The sequence below is a fragment of the Mesocricetus auratus genome, unplaced genomic scaffold (assembly GCF_017639785.1).
Source record: "Mesocricetus auratus isolate SY011 unplaced genomic scaffold, BCM_Maur_2.0 Super-Scaffold_4256, whole genome shotgun sequence".
NCBI lineage: Eukaryota > Metazoa > Chordata > Mammalia > Rodentia > Cricetidae > Mesocricetus > Mesocricetus auratus.
The window spans coordinates 69,141,137-69,161,512 of record NW_024429182.1 but is presented as its reverse complement, the minus strand read 5'-3'; the positions used below and the strand labels follow the sequence as shown (position 1 = coordinate 69,161,512).

The 20,376-nt window shown below is 44.9% G+C and overlaps 1 protein-coding gene across 14 annotated transcripts in view; it reads right to left on the bottom strand.

Moving 5' to 3' along the window:
- Positions 1-20,376, bottom strand: part of Fgfr2 (fibroblast growth factor receptor 2) — a 103,251-nt gene that overhangs the window by 7,417 nt on the left and 75,458 nt on the right. For all 14 annotated transcript variants that reach the window (XM_040753084.1, XM_040753105.1, XM_040753100.1 and 11 more), the window contains 7 exons: positions 17,697-17,848; positions 14,551-14,672; positions 12,370-12,480; positions 10,493-10,683; positions 3,306-3,428; positions 2,115-2,185; positions 285-422 (listed from right to left, as the gene is read on the bottom strand). In XM_040753084.1, the coding sequence (XP_040609018.1) occupies positions 285-422; positions 2,115-2,185; positions 3,306-3,428; positions 10,493-10,683; positions 12,370-12,480; positions 14,551-14,672; positions 17,697-17,848 (908 nt within the window). The remainder of the gene's footprint in view (positions 1-284; positions 423-2,114; positions 2,186-3,305; positions 3,429-10,492; positions 10,684-12,369; positions 12,481-14,550; positions 14,673-17,696; positions 17,849-20,376) is intronic.

Sequence of the window (20,376 nt, the reverse complement as noted above, 5' to 3'; positions counted from 1 at the left end):
TGACCTACGAGTGTTCATGTCACTTTGTGGCACAGCACACTCCTTCCCACGGGCATCCAGATTTAATGCCTACTCCATACACTTTGGCAGGATTGTTCTTTCTTTTGGAGAAGCCATAGTTATCTATGTCAGTGCTGGGATTGAGCCCAGGCAGCCTCAGCGACTCTTCTTCTTAGAGCATGTTTAGAAAATGGGGCCCCTGAGGAACCCAAGACATGTCTGGAGAAACAGGACAGATATGGTGAGCCTACTACTTTGTCAGCAGGGGCGGCTGCAGCCCTTACAGCTCATTGGTGCAGTTGGCAGGCTTGTCCATCCTGTGTCCCTCCTTGAGCAGCTTAAAAAGTTCCTCCACGGGAATCCCTGGGTAGGGCGAGCCCCCTAAAGTGAAGATCTCCCACATTAACACCCCAAAGGACCAGCTGCAAAGAAAGAAACACAGCATTAGTAATGCGCTCGGATCGCAGAAACCTAAACATGTCAGTTAAAAAAATAAACACCCACTGGCTTCTAACATCCATAGATAAATGAGCCCTCCCGCAATCCATCCTACATGCCCTTTCCTGACCCCCCAGGAGCCTCCCTAAATGAGGACGGCATGCGCTTGGTCCGATGGAATTTTCCATTAATTGACAAAGAGAGCTGCACCACTGTCTCTTAAAACTCTTTGTCTTTTATGTGGCGCTAACTAATGTGGGAGGTCTAGACTCCTCGACTTCAGGCTTCTTCTGTCTAAATCACCCATCTCCCTTTGTGGCTGACACAAGAACCTGGATCTACAGATGACAGCATAAGGCCAGAAAGCTGACTCTGTCCGAGGAAGCCTGCCCTAGATGGCTGGTGGAACCCCCACAGGGCAAGGATTCTGTGACTTAGTATGATGCTAAGGGAGCCAGCACAGGGCTGGGCTTAGCGTGGATGAATTTCATGCCCCAGAAGAAGAGGCTCATCCAACAGAAAGTGAGAAGACCTCACAGGGCGCTGTTTATTCTCATATAACCACATTTGGATCTCCCCAACCTACTCTAGTGGACTCCAGGCTGGGAGACAGGCAAGCAGAGCATCACAGGTTATTTGTGTCCTGCAGTTCCGGAAACTCATGTATCCTGACTCTAGGAGGTCAGTTTCAACACTGAGACTGTTCCTGGTTGTCTACCAAGCATAAGCAGGAGCCACAATATAGGGGGAGAATAAAAACAGTTCAGAGCCTCAGTACATTCATATACCAATAAAAACTGTGACTCCTTTGTTTTGGGAAGGCTGACAGAACCAAGCATGCTGGTGCAGAATCAATACCCACATCAGAAACTAAGAGGGTGAAAAAAAAAAGAAAGAAAACCTTCCAAATTAAAAACAAAAGAATACAAAACCTTTGTCCTTTGGAGTAATTACAGAGCCACAGAAACTTAAAAAAAGTGGGCAGCATCTGTTACTCAGTTTCTCCCAGTAACATCTTTCAGCTAAATTTCCCAATCTACAATATCAGTTGGAGCCTGGCTCCAACAGTAGTTTAAATGAGTCAGAGAAATACTATGTAATTTCTACTGTATTTCTAGAATGTTATCAGAGGCTAAGACAAGACTTAAAGATGTATAATAAGCACAGAGAGCAGATGTGGTGATGATCCAAACTGACCATGCCTCACTTAGCACTAAGGACAAGCCTGGGTCAGAGAAGAATCAGTCCTCTAACCAGGAAGGGTTTCAGGGTCTTCTCTCTTTTCTCATTTTTATAAAGATGGGTTCACACTACATATCTCTGGCTGGCCTTGAACTGGCTGCATGTAGTCTAGGTTGGTTTTGAACGTCTGATCCTTCAGAATGCTAGGATGAACACATGCACTTCCAGGCCCAGCTAAGAGTGAAGCGTATGCCATCCACTTGACAAATGAGACAGTGTGATGAGTGAGCATCTGCCATCCATGATGGGGCATGGTGCTTCCACTGTGGCAGCAGGAGGAAAGGCAAGCAGATCAGTCACTGAGCACTGGGTACCAATCTACCATCAACTCATGCCACCTGAGATCCCTGACTCCTATGCCTGCTATGAACATGTGGAAGTTAGGTATTTCTGCAACTCAACCCATAGAGGAGCCAAGGACAGAGGTTACTTACACATCACTCTGATGAGTGTAAACTCTATCAAAAAGGGCTTCGGGAGCCATCCACTTGACAGGAAGTCGCCCCTGTAAGAAAATATAGAAACCCCTAGGTTTTACAAGAGTAATGCAGAAGGCCCAACATGGCCATGCCCTGTGTAAGAAAACTGTCTCATTTTTGTAGCCCAGACAAGCCCACAACTTATAATTAACCCATGGTAGGCTCAAACTCTTGGCAGTCCTCCTGCCTCCACTTCTGAGCTCCCACACATGGGTTCCTAATGCTGACAAAATTTAAAATAAAGGACTTAAGAACTACAGTGGTTGGTCAGGTCCTGTAGGGCCTTCCTGCCTGTGTGGAGGGATAGACTGAGCTTAGGAGATGAGACAAGTCTGTGCATTTGCTGGAATGCAGAGGAATGAGCTTAGGAGATGAGTCTGTGCATTTGCTAGAATGTAGAGAAGTTACTGGTGTAACATGCACAGGACCCCTGTTTGCTTGTCTATAAAAAAAGCCCAAACAAACCAAAAAATAACAAACAAACAAAAAACCAAGGTCCCAGATCAAGCCAGGACTTGCTGGCTGGCTCTAACAACCAGGTCCGAAAACTAGATTTAGGTTCCCATCTCTTTCTCATTTCCCTAGTGTGTAGTCTGTTGTGAATTTGGGTTCCAAACTTGGGTACCTATTTAGTACCCAGTGGCAGACCATGCTCCCTCACACACCATTCCTAGGTATTCATCTTACCCTCTGAGTTTTATCAGTTTACAACTAAGGGCAGAAATAAGCCCCAAGCTCCATATAAATGGCTAAGATGCAGAGTGTTTAAGTACCATTTCTTTGTATTCTCATTATCATCTGTTTCCCCAGCACACAGGTATATCTTGGTCAGTCTAGGCAAAATTGAACCCAGCAAACTTTCAAGGTCTTTCTTTAAGAGCTGAGTCATCTCCACCATCCCAATTATGAAGGTTCCTAAGAGAGCCACACAAAGATTTGGAGGCTATTGATTGTCATTCTGTATAAAAGAGTGCTCCATAGACACTAAGCCTATCTCAGATGTAGCCTAAACTGGCTGATTGGGAGTTAAGCAAAAACAACAGAATGTAGTATGGGGAGAGAAGCCCCCACAGCCCTCCCACTGATAACCTGTGTCATTCTGTAACCTCCCCTACCCCGCTCCCCATGGTGACATCACACACTCACATTTGTAGTCTTTTTGTAATAGTCTATGTTGTTGATATCCCTGGCCAGGCCGAAGTCTGCTATCTTCATTACATTGTTTTCTGTTACCAACACATTTCTGGCTGCCAAATCTCGATGGATACACTGCAATCGAAGAAGAAGGGAGAGAAATAATCCCAATGTGTTTTAAGAATCAAGAGAATACAGACACTTAAAAATGCAAGACAGAGAACACACCTCAAGTCAAAAAAACTGGGTGCAGAACACTGCAAGAGTCATATACTGGGCTCTAAAGTCAACAGGCTGCCTAGCATTGTCAAGAGTCCCAAACATGGCAGACAATCACTCATTCTAATTTAAATAAACAAACAAAGGCCCTAGTCATCTTAGAAAGTAAAGGTTGATTACATAAATGCATTCTCTTTTATCTGCAAGAGCCCTACATCACCGGTGTGTCTCCTACAGCTTCACACAAACTTGACATTAGATACCATTAGAAAATCTTTGAGTCCAATACTTGCTTTCTTCAGTCTGCTAGAGCTCAACTTTCAGATGACTGGGTTAAAACTCTTCTTCATCTCATTGTCACTTCTCTGACAATGTGACCTCATGTCCTACAAACACTTGGTCTCAGCAATGTCTATTTCTGTCTTCTTTCCTACTCTTGCCTCTAGGTTGTATGAGGACCCTCCTTACTGTTAGACCCAACTGGCCTCTTCTAATGCACCCACTTTTTCCCCTCTGTGCAGCTGGACACTGTAGATGTCTGTTTCTAGAAATGGTGCCTTTACTGAAGCCTCCCCCATCTTTTTCTCTCGCTTCACTCTCTCATAGACTCTTGAACTGCCTCTCCTCTTCCCCTGTCTCTCAAAAGCAAAGAAACTGCTACACGTCATCTGTGTGTTTATTCTGTGTGGCATCACTTCTTAGATACATAAAGCAGTTGCAAACCCCATCTCCATCCTGTCCTCTGCTGAGACTGTTGGACTCATCGGCAAGTCATTCTGGGACATTTCCATAGACAGCAATGCCCTCTTGACATCTCAAAGTCAACGTTTCTACTCCCTTGACTCCTATCCTGTTTGGTCCTTAAACAGGAAGGTTCACACTCTACACTCAAGTCCTGATCATTCCAGCTCCAAGATGTCCTCAAAGTCTGTCCTCCACTGCTCATTTCTTAGGCCAGGCTGTGGTCTTCTTCCATGGACTGCTTGCTTTTTGGATTCCCCTTTATACCACATACACCATGTGCTTCAGACACAGTCTAGCAGGTCCTTTCCTGGCTCACTGCCCAGACACTGTGTATCCATCCACATTCTCAGTGCAGTCCGTTACAATGCCCAGCCTGTGCAGGGGCTAAACTGTGTCTGCACATACATCAGGACCTGGCACTGCTATGCTTGTTACGATACACCTGATGGGAGGTTGCACTGCCCCGGCATGAACCACAGTCTCAGGAAGGTCTGGTCATTATGATTTACAAAGGCCAGACCTTTCAAAGCTGTTGTGTTTCAGTGCACTTTAACAGTCTATGGTTTCATTAAGATACATGGTAAATAGGACCCCTGATCATCCACTTCTATTTTTAGACGAGGTGTGGTAGAAAGAAGCACGCATCACCCTCGGATGCCTTTATATAGGTCACGAATCAAGGTTAATGATCACATGAAGCAGAGAGACTTCGTGCACTGGATGAGCGAACTGGGAATGACCTATTGTTAGCTCTCTATGAAATGACCACATGAAAATGGAACAAGCCTAACTGCTCTGAAACATGAATAAGGAATTATTTTAACTCTGCCCTCACCCACGCCCAAGCATCCCCTGTGTTCACTCGCATGTGTGGGTGGGCCAAGATCAGAGATGAGGAAGCAGGCAAGCCACCCAAGTCTGCGTGTCCTTGGCCAGACTAGGAGTGGGAAATGTGAGAGCTCCCAGGGCTGCCTGCAGCTCTGCCTGGGCTGGAGTGCATTGCTGTTTGGAGGCCTCTTCAAATTCAACTTCCAAGGCCCGGGCCAAGTTCTCCTGGTGGTGTGTGTGCTCCTGCTGACATGCGCTCCCTGTGTTTGGCAAGCTGAGTGGTCAGAAGAATCTGGCTTCCCCTGTCGGGGGCTGCGACCACACATTGAGGCTCAACAGGGACAGAGAGGCTGCCACAGGCTACTGCTACCATCTTGCTCACTCTAGATCCCAGGGTGCTGGGAAACCCCAAGGACTAAACAGAAGACTGGAAACCAATGCTCTAGAAAATAGCTAAGGCAAGCCAATCCCACCACACAGAGTTCTGGGTTGTTCTCCAGTCTAGAGTACCTACAGAATGAAGGCCCTAGGGAAATTTCCAAATAGGATCTTAAGGAAGGAAACCTAATAAGCCTGTGATAAAGACAGAGTTCTGGATCACATGTCATCTTACCTAATTCCCATGGTGACCTACGAGATGGGTGTCATAGGTGGGGATGGGGAACTTGCTTTTGAATAAAATCAGTATCCTTGAACTAGAAATAGCAAGGATTTTTATAAATACTTTAAGGTAAAAAATACCCCCATTGCTATCTAGCTTACTGGATGTGACATACTGTCACTTTCCTTGTCTGACTCCATCTCCTACTCACACAAAAACGACACTGTATGAGGTCAGGCTCAGTGCCTCATCTGAATATTCCCAGAGCTGGGCATGTGGTCTGTTCTGGAAACTGTCCTCTGGGTTGCCATCAGAGTTCTGGGACACGAGCAGTTCTTTCTCTCCTTCTACAAACGGTCTCTAAAACCCACCGCGACCCCACTTCCTCGTCATTCACGTCCTAGAACTTGTTCTTTGTTTCTAGAAGTAGTGCCTCCTAAGAGCTTCATCCAGCACCCCATGCATACCTCTTCAGAGCTTTCACTGTGGATGGGCAGGAGCTAGAGGTGTTAGGACAATACAGCAAACCAGAAAAGCACATACATGCATTTACCCCCGGCTCTTCTGCAAAGTTATATGGACAGACACATAGGGTGACTAAGCACAGCCTGGGGCAGAGACTCTATTGATCTGCCTGGATCTGGAGAGAATCGGGAAAACCCTGAGGTCAGAGTGTGGCTGGCAGGGGCCCAGGGGACCCAGGTCTGGAACCAGTCCTTTCCCCTATAGCCCTTAACATACAGGTCTCATCCCAGAAGAGAAGACAGTGGTACAGAGCATCCTACCAAGCCCTAGCTATCCCTGGTACCCTCCTCCATAAAGGGATCCTAGGCTATCTGTGATGGATGATCTTAAGTATACACGATGTGCTTGATGGCAGACGCTTGCTATGCTGTGTCTGGCAATTAGTAATGAGAGTAACTACAACGGCCCCCATATTATTTGTAAGGACAATTCTATTTCCCATTGTTTCTGCCACTCCCAAATGTACTCATTCCTCCTTTGCAAAGTTCATGTGACAGCTCTTGCCCCACCTTCATGCATCTAGTGGCTACAAACCAAGAAGTCTCAAGTCCATGACACTGGGGTAGTGAGGAACTGGCACCAGTTCTGTGACAACATGGACTAGCATGCTCTTCTTCTGACTCTGAGCAGGAACACACAGCTGACCTCAGCTTCAGCCCAGAAATCCTTTTTGTGGCACCCAAGAGTGACATCCTAGCCTCTCAGCTCCCTCATCTCTGCTTCCCGCCAGTTCAGCACCATAATTGAAGTCACACCCTTTGACCTCCTAATGACATACGGGCCTCAGGACTGAGCTCCAGCCTGTGGCTTGATAGTTGACACCTTCCCTTAACCAGCTCTCCAATGTGAGCTCTGCATTTTCTACTGAAATCACTGCCTAACCTGCATCCTGACTCTCAGGTCTTCCTCACTTTGGGAAGCTACACCACCATTCAGTTTCTCAAGTTGGATTCAGGAACTATCTTGATCACCTTCACCTAATAATCCCATTACATGACAGTAGAATGTGCCCAAATTCCAACTACTAACTTCTTTGCATCGTAGGACCTGATTAAATTTGGCCCAAAGAGGAACTCAGTATTTCCAGTGCTCTACACAAGGGCAAACTGTAAAGCATACACCTGACCCTAATACTCACCCTTGATACCTTTGCACAGCTGCAAGGGCCAAGCCCAGGGTCCCTGCCTGGCACTGTTCAGCCCTGGATAAGTAGGGCTTTATCACAATGTTTCAAGTCGATTATCTACTTATTTTTATTTCACAGTTACTGGCATTTTTTTCCTACTGCTACTCATAAGTCTTGCTTCAAGAAATCAAGGATGTCACCTGTTTTGGCCACCCTACCGGACATTTCAACCCAGAAAACAGTCATATGGGGAATATGGAGGACTGAAGAAAATGAAGTTCCTCCTATCACTTTTGCATCTGCTGCAAGCCCTGTTGCATACAAACACTTCCCCCATCTCACACCAAGGAGGGCTCCCTGCAGCAACCAAACCGAGAGAAGTTAACAGGCTGCTGGTGGTTGACTGCCTGGTCCAGACTTCCATGTGAAACAGTTCAGACATTTCAAGGCGAAAGAGTGCCATGGTTGTCCCCATCTGCCAGATTTGTTTATGAAGCTCATTCACTCACTCTATGTGCAGCCTATACATACCAAAACCAAACACACATACACCGTGCACCATGCACGCACGCGCATATACACACATATGTACAAATACACAGGCACACACACACTCATGCACAAGCATACAACCTGCTTGTCTTTATTGTTGACTGCTTTAGAAGTAACACAGTGACCTCACATCTTCGTTCCTCAACATTTCCTAATCCAAAAATCTAAAACATTTGCAGTGTTGATGGGATGCCATTGAGTAAAAAATCTTGAACTATAAATTTATGTACAAAATCATTACAAACTATATAAAGGTACCTTCTGTCTATGTGAATATAGTTCACAGAAAACAGTTGATTTTTAACAGATTTGGGTTTCATTTAGATCATGTCTCACTCTAAAACTCTAACTCTGGTGTTTTTAAGAATTTGGGTAAAGCCGGATGGTGGTGGTGGCACATGCCTTTAATCCCTGTGAGGCAGAGACGGGTGGATCTCTGAGTTCATGAGTTCGAGGTCAGCCTGGTCTACAGAGTGAGTTCCAGGACAGGCTCCAAAAGCTACACAAAGAAACCTTGTCTTGTACTGTGCCCCCCAAAAAAGAATTTGGGTAAGAGATATCCCAACTATGCATGCCCCATCTTAACACAATGCATGGTTACCCGAGTCCAAATCCAACTTGAATGAACATAGTAATGTTATTTAAGATACAGTCCATGTTCAAATATCAGCCACTTAACAGTAAATTCTGACCTTCACCTCTGAGCCAGTCTAGAATTGTCACAGCTCTGCATCTGGCTGTTTTGTCTCTTTAGCCTCTTTCATCAAATCTTTCTGTCTCTGCCTATGTGTGTCTCTCTCTGTCTCTGTATTTCATGTCATCCAGGCTGGCTTCAAACCTGACACTTAACTGAAGATGACCCTGAGTTCCCATTCCCCACCTCCACCTCCTGAGTGCTGGGAGCATGGGTGTGTAACACCATGCATGCATGGTTCAGGTAATGCTGGAGATGGAACCCAGCGCTTCACACATGCCGGGCAATAGCATTCTACTGACATCCCAGCACCCCCAGCGTTTTTAAAACTGACATGACACAGATACTCTGAGATGGTATCTTGTCAAATGTCCCATATTTTAGATCTGTCTGTCAGTTTCTTGATGCCAAAGATTTTCTCAGGGGCAACCCCCTTCCTCACCTTGTGCAAATATACAAGTACAAAATCAGAACTCAAAACTGCTCAAATTTGGCTTCTTAAAACATCTATGTCAGGAGGTTTTATAGTTGCAAAACAAACAGAAAAAGAAAACTTATAAGTTCTATAAGCTACAAACTCTGAAGAAAATAGAAAAATAATAATACAAGAAGACAAAGCAAAACTGAGAGCACATGATAACTCTAAGGCACTGTTCCCAGGTGATGGAGAGAAGGGCTCAGGAACATGTATCCCTACACCATCCAACACAGGTCACCTCATTCGCTCGACACTAGCAAGGCCCCTGGGGGAATCTAGATTTATGTTTCTTCAAGTAGCCCAGGCTCCAAGTGACAGAGGAGCACCCCTCACCTGGCCTCAGGGGATGCTTTTTGTCTTTGGCAACCTGAGGAGTTAAGGACAATGGGAATGCAGCAAGCTCCCTTCCAGGTAGGAGCCGAGCCCACAGAGCTCCTCCATTCCAGGTAGGAGCTCTGTCCACAGGGCACCCTTGTGCCTGCCTCTACGTGCAGGATATAGGAAGGGTGCCCTGGGTCCTCGGAAATACCCATGAAAACTCTGAGCACCTGCCTAACAGCTTCCAGAATAACTGGAATGCTTAGAGTTCCATTGTAAGTGGCTTGTTTGGAATGCCAACCATTCACCTCAGGGGACCTGGCCAACTTCTGACCACAGACTCACCGAAGGAGACAAAATAAACAGAAATCCCAGACGCTTGATGTCAAAACCACTCCTGTGTTCAACCTCCATGCTCAGATCATTTAATTCCACATCAAGATGATCACTCTAAATCTAATACCCAAGCCCATGCCCCAAGCTCACTCCGAAGGAAGCCCGATCAGCCCAGGAGCATTGCACATGCCCTGCCTTAGAGCACAGCCCACTCTCCTGCAGTTATGAGTTTGTGAGGCTGCTCTGGCCTTTCATGAGTCCATTAGACTGAAATATGAATAACACCACAAATATTTTCCAGGGTGTACAAGACATGCAAGGACTTGATCAGGCAAATGAATACAACTGAGCTGCCCAGCTTCTTCAAAGACACTTGACTGGCTTTTGCACCCAACCAAGCAGAATGGGAAGGTGTTGAGAGATGCTTTTTTCTTTGCCACTGCTTTGGTTTTTCCCCCACCAGTCGCCTGGGCTCTGCCACGTTGTAGTCCCCAAATAACACACAAGACGCTGTATTAATTATGAGGCTGTTGGCCTTGCTTGTTTCTTACTGGCTAGCTCTGACTTAAGTATTTATCCCATAATTGCTAATCTAAATATTTCTCTTACCGGAGAAGTTTCCGGGCTTCTTATCCCTATGGCGGTTATATCTTGACTCTCTGTGTTTCTCCTACCCAGAGTCCTCCTCGACTCCTAGTCCCACCTATCTTGCTTCCCTATTGGCCAACAGTGCTTTATTGACATATACACAGGACTTCCCCCATCAGGAAGGACTCACTTTTTGGGAAGCCAAGTATTCCATGCCTCTAGCCAGCTGGTAGGTGCAGGACACTAAGTCCTTGAAGGTCATCTGCTCCTCAGGAACTCGGTTAATGTCATAGGAGTACTCCATACCAGGTGGTCTTCGAGCTCGGAGGTATTCCCGGAGGTTGCCTTTTGAGGCATATTCAACTATGACGTACAGTGGCCCTGTGGCAGAGAAAAGACGCTCCCTAAGGCAGCGAAGGTAGTAACCACCCTTGGGTGATTCAGCAAAGCTTTTAGTCATTTACAACACACTGTAGTTTTGTGGTGCTTGAGGATTGAACCCAGAACCTTGAACACACTGGTTAAGGTGCTGGATAAGTAGTCTATCACTCAGCAACAGCCCTAACTTTTTTTTTAAAACTTGTATCATGCAAACATAGCTGTAGTAACTTTCCTGTCAGAGCTCTTCTTTCCCTAGGTTGGTGGTTCTCAACCTTCCTAACGTGCAACACTTTTATTCAGTTCTTCATGCTGAGGTGACCCCCCAACCATAAAATTGCTTTTATAACTACTTCATAACCATAATTTTGTTACTAGTATAACTCATAATGTAAACATCTGATATGCCCGATATGTGATATGTGACCTCTGTGTGTGCATACATATATTGTAAGGATAAGTAAATATTAAGTTTTTGTAGGATGAAATAAAAGATGAGAATTTAGATGGCTTCAAATAGCCAGAGCATGGTATAGACACCAGGTCTGGGAAGAATGGTCCCCAGGCCACATCCTGACCAATACCAGACTGAGTTATCATAGTGTACTGCCACACAGCTATGCCATTCATATCTGTTTCATAACAGCTGATTTCCAATAAAATGGTAGTGACAAGTATCTGTAACAGAGACCATAGGTCCACAAAAGTCTAAAATATCTAAGGTTCCAATCCCTGCACACCTAAAGGAGACACTGCATAAGCATGAGTCTACTAATTACTGTCAAGTTGATTTCTAAAGTGCCAGGAGGCACTCGTAGGAGCACGCAGGGAATCATTCCCCATGGGGGAGACTGCTCTTTCCTTCCACACTCTCTGTGAAGCTATTCTTGAGAGCTCAGCCATCTGTTGCCTGGAGCGAGACAGGATTCCTCAGTCCCCATTTTAAGGGAAGAACTTCTCAACCCAAGCGTGCTAGTTTTATTTCAAGAAATCTCTCTTGACCCCTCACACAAAAGCATTAAAATAAAGCCCTTTCCAAAACAGCCTCCATGCCCAACTTGCTATGCCCCCCACCAGGGGCAGCCACAGACCCGCTGTGCACCTGTGGCTGGTAACATCTTCCTAAGGGTAGAACAAAAGTGACCTGTAAAAGCATGTAGATGTGTGCATATGCTTGTTTGTATGTGTGTGTGTGGGCACACATGCAGGTGTGTGTGCTTATGTGTGTGTATGGCAGACAGAAGATAGTCTTGTTTTTTTAGACAGGGTCTCTCACTGACCAGGAGGAACTCACTGAGACAGCTAAGGAGGGGAGGAGGTAGTGAGTCCTGGGATCCACTTTTCTCCATCTCCCTGGTGCTAGGATCACAAGAGCTCCCTCTAAATACAGATTTGATGGTACATCGTGCTTGCAAGCCCAGACCTCTATTGACTGAACTATTTCTCCAGCCTCTACTTTTGTGTATTTTTGAGACAGTCTTAGTATGTCTCCGGGGCTGGAGTCAAACTTGTAATCCTCCTGTTTTAGCCTCTTGGGTACTGGGATAGGTGTGTACTGCATGACCGAAGAGAATATATGCCCTTGAGATGCCTTACAAGCAGAAACCCGACAGTTCAGTTGGTTCTAGATGACGCTTGCTGGCCAGGGGTGCAGTGTGTGGACAGAAAGCACACCCTTCTCCTACTCACCATCCTGGGTGCAGGCCCCCAAGAGGTTGATGATGTTCTTATGTTTCCCAATCATCTTCATCATCTCCATCTCGGACACCAGATCAGAAAGGTCTTTCTCTGTGGCATCATCTGGGAGCATGAAGTAAGCGAGTCGTAAATCGGTTGGTTTCTGCTAACTCCCAGGCTGTCACCCTTCGCTATCAAACTCTTTGTTAGAACACCATGGAGTGGAATTTCAGAACCAGAAACATTTCCCCATCTAATCATCAAAGAGATAAAATCTGGGGCGGGTAAGTCTCATGCTGAGTATCAAAAAGGTCACATGGTCAAGAGTTGGGACCAAGTCTAGGCCCCCAACACTAAGGCCAAGTCTTTTGCAGCAAAGTTCTTGATTGTGAACTAACCCCATCCTTTGATGTGTCTAAGGAACCTTCTAGAATACACCAAACTTCCTGATGCCCCCAATAACTCCAAGAATGAAGGGGAGGAAACCACAGGAGGAACATTGGGAATTACTATAAAATTTGTCTTCATAGACCAAAAATTCCAAACACAGCCTTTAGCTTATTTGAAGTTAGGCCCAGGACATAGCCCATAAGTACATCTGTAAACATGTATGCATACAAAAAATCCGAGTGAGCAAAAAGCCTTCTTAATAGCTTCAATTACCACCCTAAAAGAGAAGTACAAGTCATATCTCACAATCATGGCACACGCATGGCAGAGACCCAACACACATGGACTCACAGGGAGCGTCAAATAAGAAGCAAGACCATTTCTAGTGTGCCCTCCTTTAAGTTAACTTTTCTGCTATCATTGTGTGTGTAGTGCTGGAACTCAAACCCAGGGCCGCGCGCATGCCACTCAGACATTCCACCACTGAGCTAACTCAAATACAGAAAGGAAAAGAAAATCTGAGCTGAAAGAAAAGAATAATGGCTGAATCTAAAGAGGGAAGGTAAGTGGGAACAGAGCAGCCTATAGACACATGCTCAGCATGCTGCCTCCTCTAGACCTTAGCCATACTCTGGTGGTCACAAAAGATGCTGCGAAGGCTTCGGGGCCAATGTCCTCTAACCATGATGAAAAAAAGGATGGTAGACAATCTTGCTTAAAGAGGGGGACCAACCCCTACACCCTCCTTTCTGCAACAGCCTCAGGGATCTCAAAACCAGGAGTCTTATAGAAAACAGTATGATACCTGGTACTCCCTGCCCCACAGTTCCCAGCAGGTACCAAGGCTGCTTCTGCCCCTAGCACCTAGATACTTGCTATCTCCTCTTTGGTATCAACTTCTAAAGCAAGGACAATCCCAGAGTTCCCTGGTAATCTCAGGTTAATAGCTAAAAAGACAAAATGAATGGTGTTCCTGCCCTTTCTTGTAGGCATGTTCCCAGCAGGGAGGGATGTGGTAAGCATTCTACTAAAGAAAGAAATAGCCTAATTCCTGAATATGTACAAACATCCCAGACTTCCAAGACAGGCCTCTCTGCCCACAAGCAAGGGAAACACTGGACACGAAATCTTTCTTTCTGTTATTCCCACAAGTGGGTTTATAATGTGGCCTTTCCCTTTAACTCTTCACATAAAAGAATAGCATGCAAGGATAAGTTAACAGTTAAAAATAAATTAAGCTCCTTGGGCACCCAGCTGGTTTTGAAAGACTGCATACAAGTATTCAGTCTCCCACCAAAAACGGGGTGGGGGGTGTTTATATCCTGGGGTTATTTACATGTCCCTGAGATTTTGCATTAGTGCCAGTCCTGTCCCTTCCTTTTCAGCTCCTAAGTGACTCTTTAGCTCCACACAGAATGTGGATTTCTGTTTCCTGGCCCTCCTTGTTCCCACTCCAATACCTACCTCTCCTTGTTTGTATGCTCAAGTTTGGGTCCCAAATTCACCTTATCAATTCCCTAAATTTCTGAGTCCACACCAAGAGAGGAAAATCAACTGGGACCTCTTAAGAGTCAGTCAGGGAACAACTGGACCCAGCAAGCTACCACTTGCACGTCCACTGGCTTTTCTTTTAAGTACACACAGCTCTAGGTAAGCCCTCTGTCTCAGAGGCTCATTTATCCTGAAAGTCCCCCAACCTCCAGGTCAAGTATGCGCTCTCTGGCCCCGCATCATTGCAGAGTTCACATGCCACAAAAGGAACACTTGATAAGGCCCTCCCCGCCCTCCCATCCATCCACTCACCTTTCAGCATCTTCACAGCCACGGTGACGGCCTCCTTGGGTTTGTCTTTATCGATTCCCACTGCTTCAGCCATGACTACTTGCCCAAAGCAACCTTCCCCTAGGGGTTTGCCCAGCGTCAGCCTAAATGCATAAATAGGGGATTAGCACAGAGCGCCTGGCTGAGGGGCACAGGGAGGGAAATTTCAGAACTAAATATAAAAAAATTCCAGAGGCACGCACATGGAACCAATGAGACTTTGATGCACACGCGGGGTATTTTCTTAGTGACGTTTTTCCAGAACATCAGTTACTGTTGGAGTAGCTATTAAATTTCACATTCGTGCTCTCGATTTATTTTCTTTTTCTTTGTGGAAGGTGTCCCTGCTAGTGAGGTGGTCAGCTTCCCTACGTGCCAACTGTGAGGAGCTTTTGGTCTTGAGCCAATTAAATATTTGTAATTTAAAATGTCACAGAGGAAAAAAAATGTGAAAGTCTGCTCTTATTTTCTGTCCCTGTAAAGTGGCAGCTTTCAAATCACTATTATGCAATAGCAGTAGATTTTATGGTCACACTGCTTGCCAAGTTACAGGGTAGGAATCACCAGTGCATTTCAAAGAATCCGTAGTTTCTCACTGAAAGCAACTTTTAGAAAACAGACAGGATATTTTTTTGACATAAGTTTAGAAATTCTTATTACCACCCCAAATAAAGAAAATAGAAAGAAAACTGCACAAATTACATTTTTAAGCATAAAAGTTCTGTGCAAGTCAGATAAAATAGCCTGACTTTGTTTTAGGTGTTCCACAGGGAAGTCTTCGGAATACTTTTGAGTGATTTTTTTTCTTTAAGATTTACTTTTAATTGGTGTATGTATGTTTCTGGGGAAGTGGTATGTACATGTGAGTGCAGGCACCCATGGAGCTCAGACATATCAGATCCCCCAGACATGGAGTTACAGAGGTTGTGAGCCGTCCATCATGGGTGCTAGGAACCAGACTCTGGTCCTTTACAAGAGCAGTACAGGCTCTTAACCATGGAGCTATCTCTCCGGCTTGAGTGTGCCTTTTTTTTTTTTAACATAAGCACAAGTATTAAGCTGCCATCAATATACGACATTTACAGTGAGTACACAATGTTTTCAAAAACTGAAAAGAGAAAGAAAACGGAGGGCAGCACATGCTACGCGGAAGGCATTGCCTTTCAGTCCAGAAATAAAATTAAATTGAACATCTTGGCAGAAAATAAACATTTGCGTTGGAAAATGGTTAATTTATGTCCTATTGCCCTGCTACCGCATGTATAACAAACCTCTCTTTGTGTAACTGCTGCCTCCAATCTAATAAACCGCTTCTAAATAGCCTTCATTCATTGGAAATCTGCTCCTCCTACAGTTGTGCTAAACACTGCTTGGAAATGCATAGTGCTCAGATTTTCCACACTTAGGTACCCCACCCCCCCAGTGAGAGCTGCTGGGTAACATAGACTTGCGCTGTTGACTGGTGTCACAGGTGGCCAAAAATACAGACTCAACCTGAAAACTGCAAGTTTTTAAACGCAGGAACACAACTCCCCAATTCAGTCTTGTATACACAGGAATGTGCACATGAACCCAGCCATTTATATAATCATGCACAGCTAGGGGGCTGGCAGGGGTCAAGAGAAACATCTCTTCCTCTATCAAAAGTCTGTAGGTAAAGAAATCATTCTTTGTGTTTTCTCTGGTACCTTACCAGTAAAAATGCCCAATAAACATTTCCTGAATGAAGGAATGAATGAATGAATGAATAATGAATGAATGAATGAACGAACGAATGCTCTTTTCACTGCAGTATACAAATAAGCTGGAAATGATTTCCATTGACATAAACTGAAGGCTGCATAGACAGTTACTTGGCCCTAGATTAGGATATATGTGATGATCTCTAAATTGGGAACTGAAGTGCCTGGGATTGTGTGACTCAAAGACCCAAGTGAGGCCCAAGCTTCCTTCTCCTTTCAATTAGAATTGGTCATCGAGTCTAGAGAATCTTGTCTTTGTATTCCTGAATCTCTGTACACACACACACACACACACACACACACACACACACACACACACACACCCCACACAGCCTGTGTGTTAAACATACCACTAACATAATCTTAGGAAGACACTGCAAATGTCAAGATAGGTGGGCTAGTTGTTTTCAAGCAAGCTGAGAGTTTATTCCTGTGTATCTGATGCAGAAAGAGCCGGCATTTCCACCTTCTGTTACTCTCAAGCTGTTTATACTCTAATCCTCTAAGAAGTAAGCTGCCAGTGTTGGTCTCAACCTAGAGGTTCGTAGACGCTGGTGGCCCACCCTCTGCACCACCAGCTCTGTTAAACACACCATCTTGCTGAAGTTTGCAGCTCAAAGGTCCCCGATTACCAAGACACAAGTGAAAATGAGATTCCAACAACCAAGACTGGTGCTCAGTCCCAGGAAGTGTATACCATGACCCTTATTTATAGGCAAGAAATTCAGTGAACTGAGTGAATCCCTCAGGTCTGTCCAGCCACTGGCTGGCAGAACCGGGACTCCAAACCAGCTCAGGCACAGGCCAAATTACAGAGTTATGCAGGCTGGACCAAGACACAAAACAGCTCTTAGCAATGCCCATCAAGCCTGCGTGGCAACCTTGTGCCTCAACATGTAACTAGAAACCTCTCTATCAACCAGTAAGCAAAAGTACTATAGACCATAGAACTCAGGTATCAGATGTGAGATTTGAAACTGTTCAGTCCAATATCACATTGACAACCACTAAAAACAAAACAAAACAAAATCCTTAAGGCAATTTCTAGTAACCAGAAGTTGGAATGTCAGCTTTCTGTTAAAGACCACATTAACTCCACTTTTGTTCCATTTGACTAGGTTTGAATTGTCTAGAAACTCAAACAATGGTAACCATACGCCATCTCATTGGTTACTTAAGGCAGGATTTTGTAGCTCTGCTTCAAAGGAGTTTTTTTTTTAACTTTTTAATTCTTCTTTCCAGTGGGTTATTTAGAAATACAATCTCACTCCTGTTGACAATGTCAGAGTAAGACCTTTGCAGCTAAAGGCCATGAAAAGAAAATGTCAATCCAATATTTCCATTTATAGCTAAGTGTTCACTGGGGCTGTTCACAATACTACTCACTTATCTCTGGGGAACTCCCACTTCGGATCCTCCGGCAACTCGTACTCAGAGACCCCCGCTAGCATTGGGGTATCTGCCGTGGAGGACAGGCGAGTCGTTATCCTCACCAGCGGGGTGTTGGAGTTCATGGAGGAGCTAGACTCAGCCGAAACCTGGATACAAAATGCAAAGAGGCAGATGTAATCCTGGCTCTACCTAAGGAGCTTGGAAGTAAGCTGGGACCCAGCCAGAACATCAGTTCTTACAAAGAAAGGGAAAGAGACCAGGCAAAACACCAAAAACAAACAACAAAAAAGAGTGAACCAAAATAAAAAGTCACAGGAAAATCAGGTTTCCTCACAAAAATATTTATAGAAGTTTAATCATGGTATTTCTTCTCCTCCTAATTTTTAAAGACAGCCACTTAAGAATGTGCAGACAGACCCCATGGCTTCCTCACTGTCTTTGCCTTTCCTTGTTCAGGGCTCTGGATGACGAAGATTTCCTTAGCCCTGCTCATACCACAGATCAATGCCATGTGTCTGAGATTCACTGATATGAAGGCTGGGCCCAAATATAGGGTGCTGGTCAGGCATGTGCAAGCCCCTGAGTTCCATTTCCAGCACCATAAAATAAAAACAAATCCAAAACCGAATCAGCATCAGGAATTCACAAACTCTTGGCAGATGAGTTCTTCTGCTGCCTTTGCCTCCAAAATGTGAGATGGGTACCTCAAGGAAAGAGCAGGAGGGTGTGTGGGGGAAGGGCATTCTGGTAACTCGGGGGTCTTTCATTTAAGGAAAGCCAAGGCCCGGGCATCAGGAAGTCATTCTGAAACTTGATGATGCCCAGACCATTTAGTGAAATGGGCTGGCTCTTGTCACTTCAGCTTCAGTAAAGCGGGACAGTAGACAAGAGTTGAGGGAAAGACACCTTCACTCAGAACCACACAGGAAGAAGGATCCTCTCCCACCTGGCTGCACACAGGACTTCACCAAGTTATTTTCTCATTTCCCTTGATCTGTATCTGCCTAGGTCAGACACAGTGTTTATCTCTTAAATACACGGTCTCTCTTTGGCTGATTCCCAAGAAAGAAAATTTATGCAGAGCCCACATGAAGGCTGTGCCTGGGTATGACTACACAGCCTTGGGCTGACTGTGGGCTGCTGGGCACTGCTTTATTCTAGACCACGACTGAGGCTTGGACCAAAGACACAAGGAATGTGAGATTAGACAGGAACCATCCAGGCATCACAGCAAGTCATCCCAGCTTCCATCGCCAGTGTAGTTGATGATCCCCAGTTGATACAAACATCTCCTCAATTAAATAGACAAAGATGAAGCCAAAAGAACTTTCACAGGTAGGTCCCAAGAAACCCAAAGACCTATGTTCTTCCCAGGACTGTCCCATCTGGCACACCCTTCTACTCTTCAAAAATCCCAACCACCCTCAGTGGAAGTGAGAAAAGGCACCTGTGGCATTAAAATCAATGATGTTCAATGTTTATCCTTGGCCACATGGTGAATTCAAGCCCAGAGACCCTATCTCAAAAAAAAAAAAAGAAATATTAAAATCAAGGAATGAATTTTGATGTGAAATTCAAATATCATTTGAAAAACTACACAGGGATATTTCTGAATCTTCTGTGTTGTTTTTGGGGAAGGAGAAAAGTGATTTTTTTTCATTATAAAATTTATCTGTGTGTGTGTGTGTGTGTGTGTGTATGCACATCTGTGTGGAGGTCAGAGGGCAATTTCTGAGAGTCAGTTCTTTCTACCACATAGGTTCCAGAAATTGAACTCAGATCATTAGTCTTGGCAGCAAGTACTTTTGCCCACTGAGCCATCTCAACAACCCCCAAGGAGAAGCTATATCTACATTTTACTATGCGGACAGGGCTTTACTCACTGTGGTACAACAAAAGTTGATTTAAAAAAGAAGAGGAAGAAGGAACCAAAGGGCTGGTTTTATAATGGAGAAGCCACACCCTCAAGGGCCCCAATCTCAAAGGCAAAAGCAGAAATAGGAAAAGATGAGCTAGGACACGAGAGTCCTCTAGAATCCACCCGTTTGCTCCTTACTAAAGCCACTAAGGGCCCCACCCAGAGCATAACAAAGGATGACTCCCAAGCCCCTTTGATGGTCTGTGGTCTTCGTGAAGTCCAGCCTAGTGGTAGTGAGCTGTCCTTATCTGCAGGCTCCATCAGAAACCAGGAGCTTTCTGACAACGTCATAATGTCCACTTTCCACAAAAATATTAAGAGCTTCATCCACAGAAAAGAGCTTTGATTCTGGAATGGGGTTGGCCTACCATGCTTCCCTGAGTCACCTGCCTGACTTATTCTGATTTGGGGTCATAGGTTATGCTTTCAAAGGGTGTGTAATTTTTTTTTTTTTTTGGTTTTTACGAAACAGGGTTTCTCTGTATTGTTTTGGAGGCTGTCGGTTCAGCCTAGCCTCGAACTCAGACATCCGCCTGCCTCTGCCTCCCGAGTGCTGGGATTAAAGGCGTGCGGTGTGTAATTTTTGTTTTTAAGATCTTTCTAGTAGTCCTTCCATACAAAAAGGAAAAAAAAAATCATCGCTTACTGTAGAAGAAATTCACGCCAGGGAATCAGAGGCAAGAACTCATAACCAAATTAGTAAATGTCAGCTCAGTAATGAGACAACACAGGACCCAAAGAGCAAAGAGCCAGTGG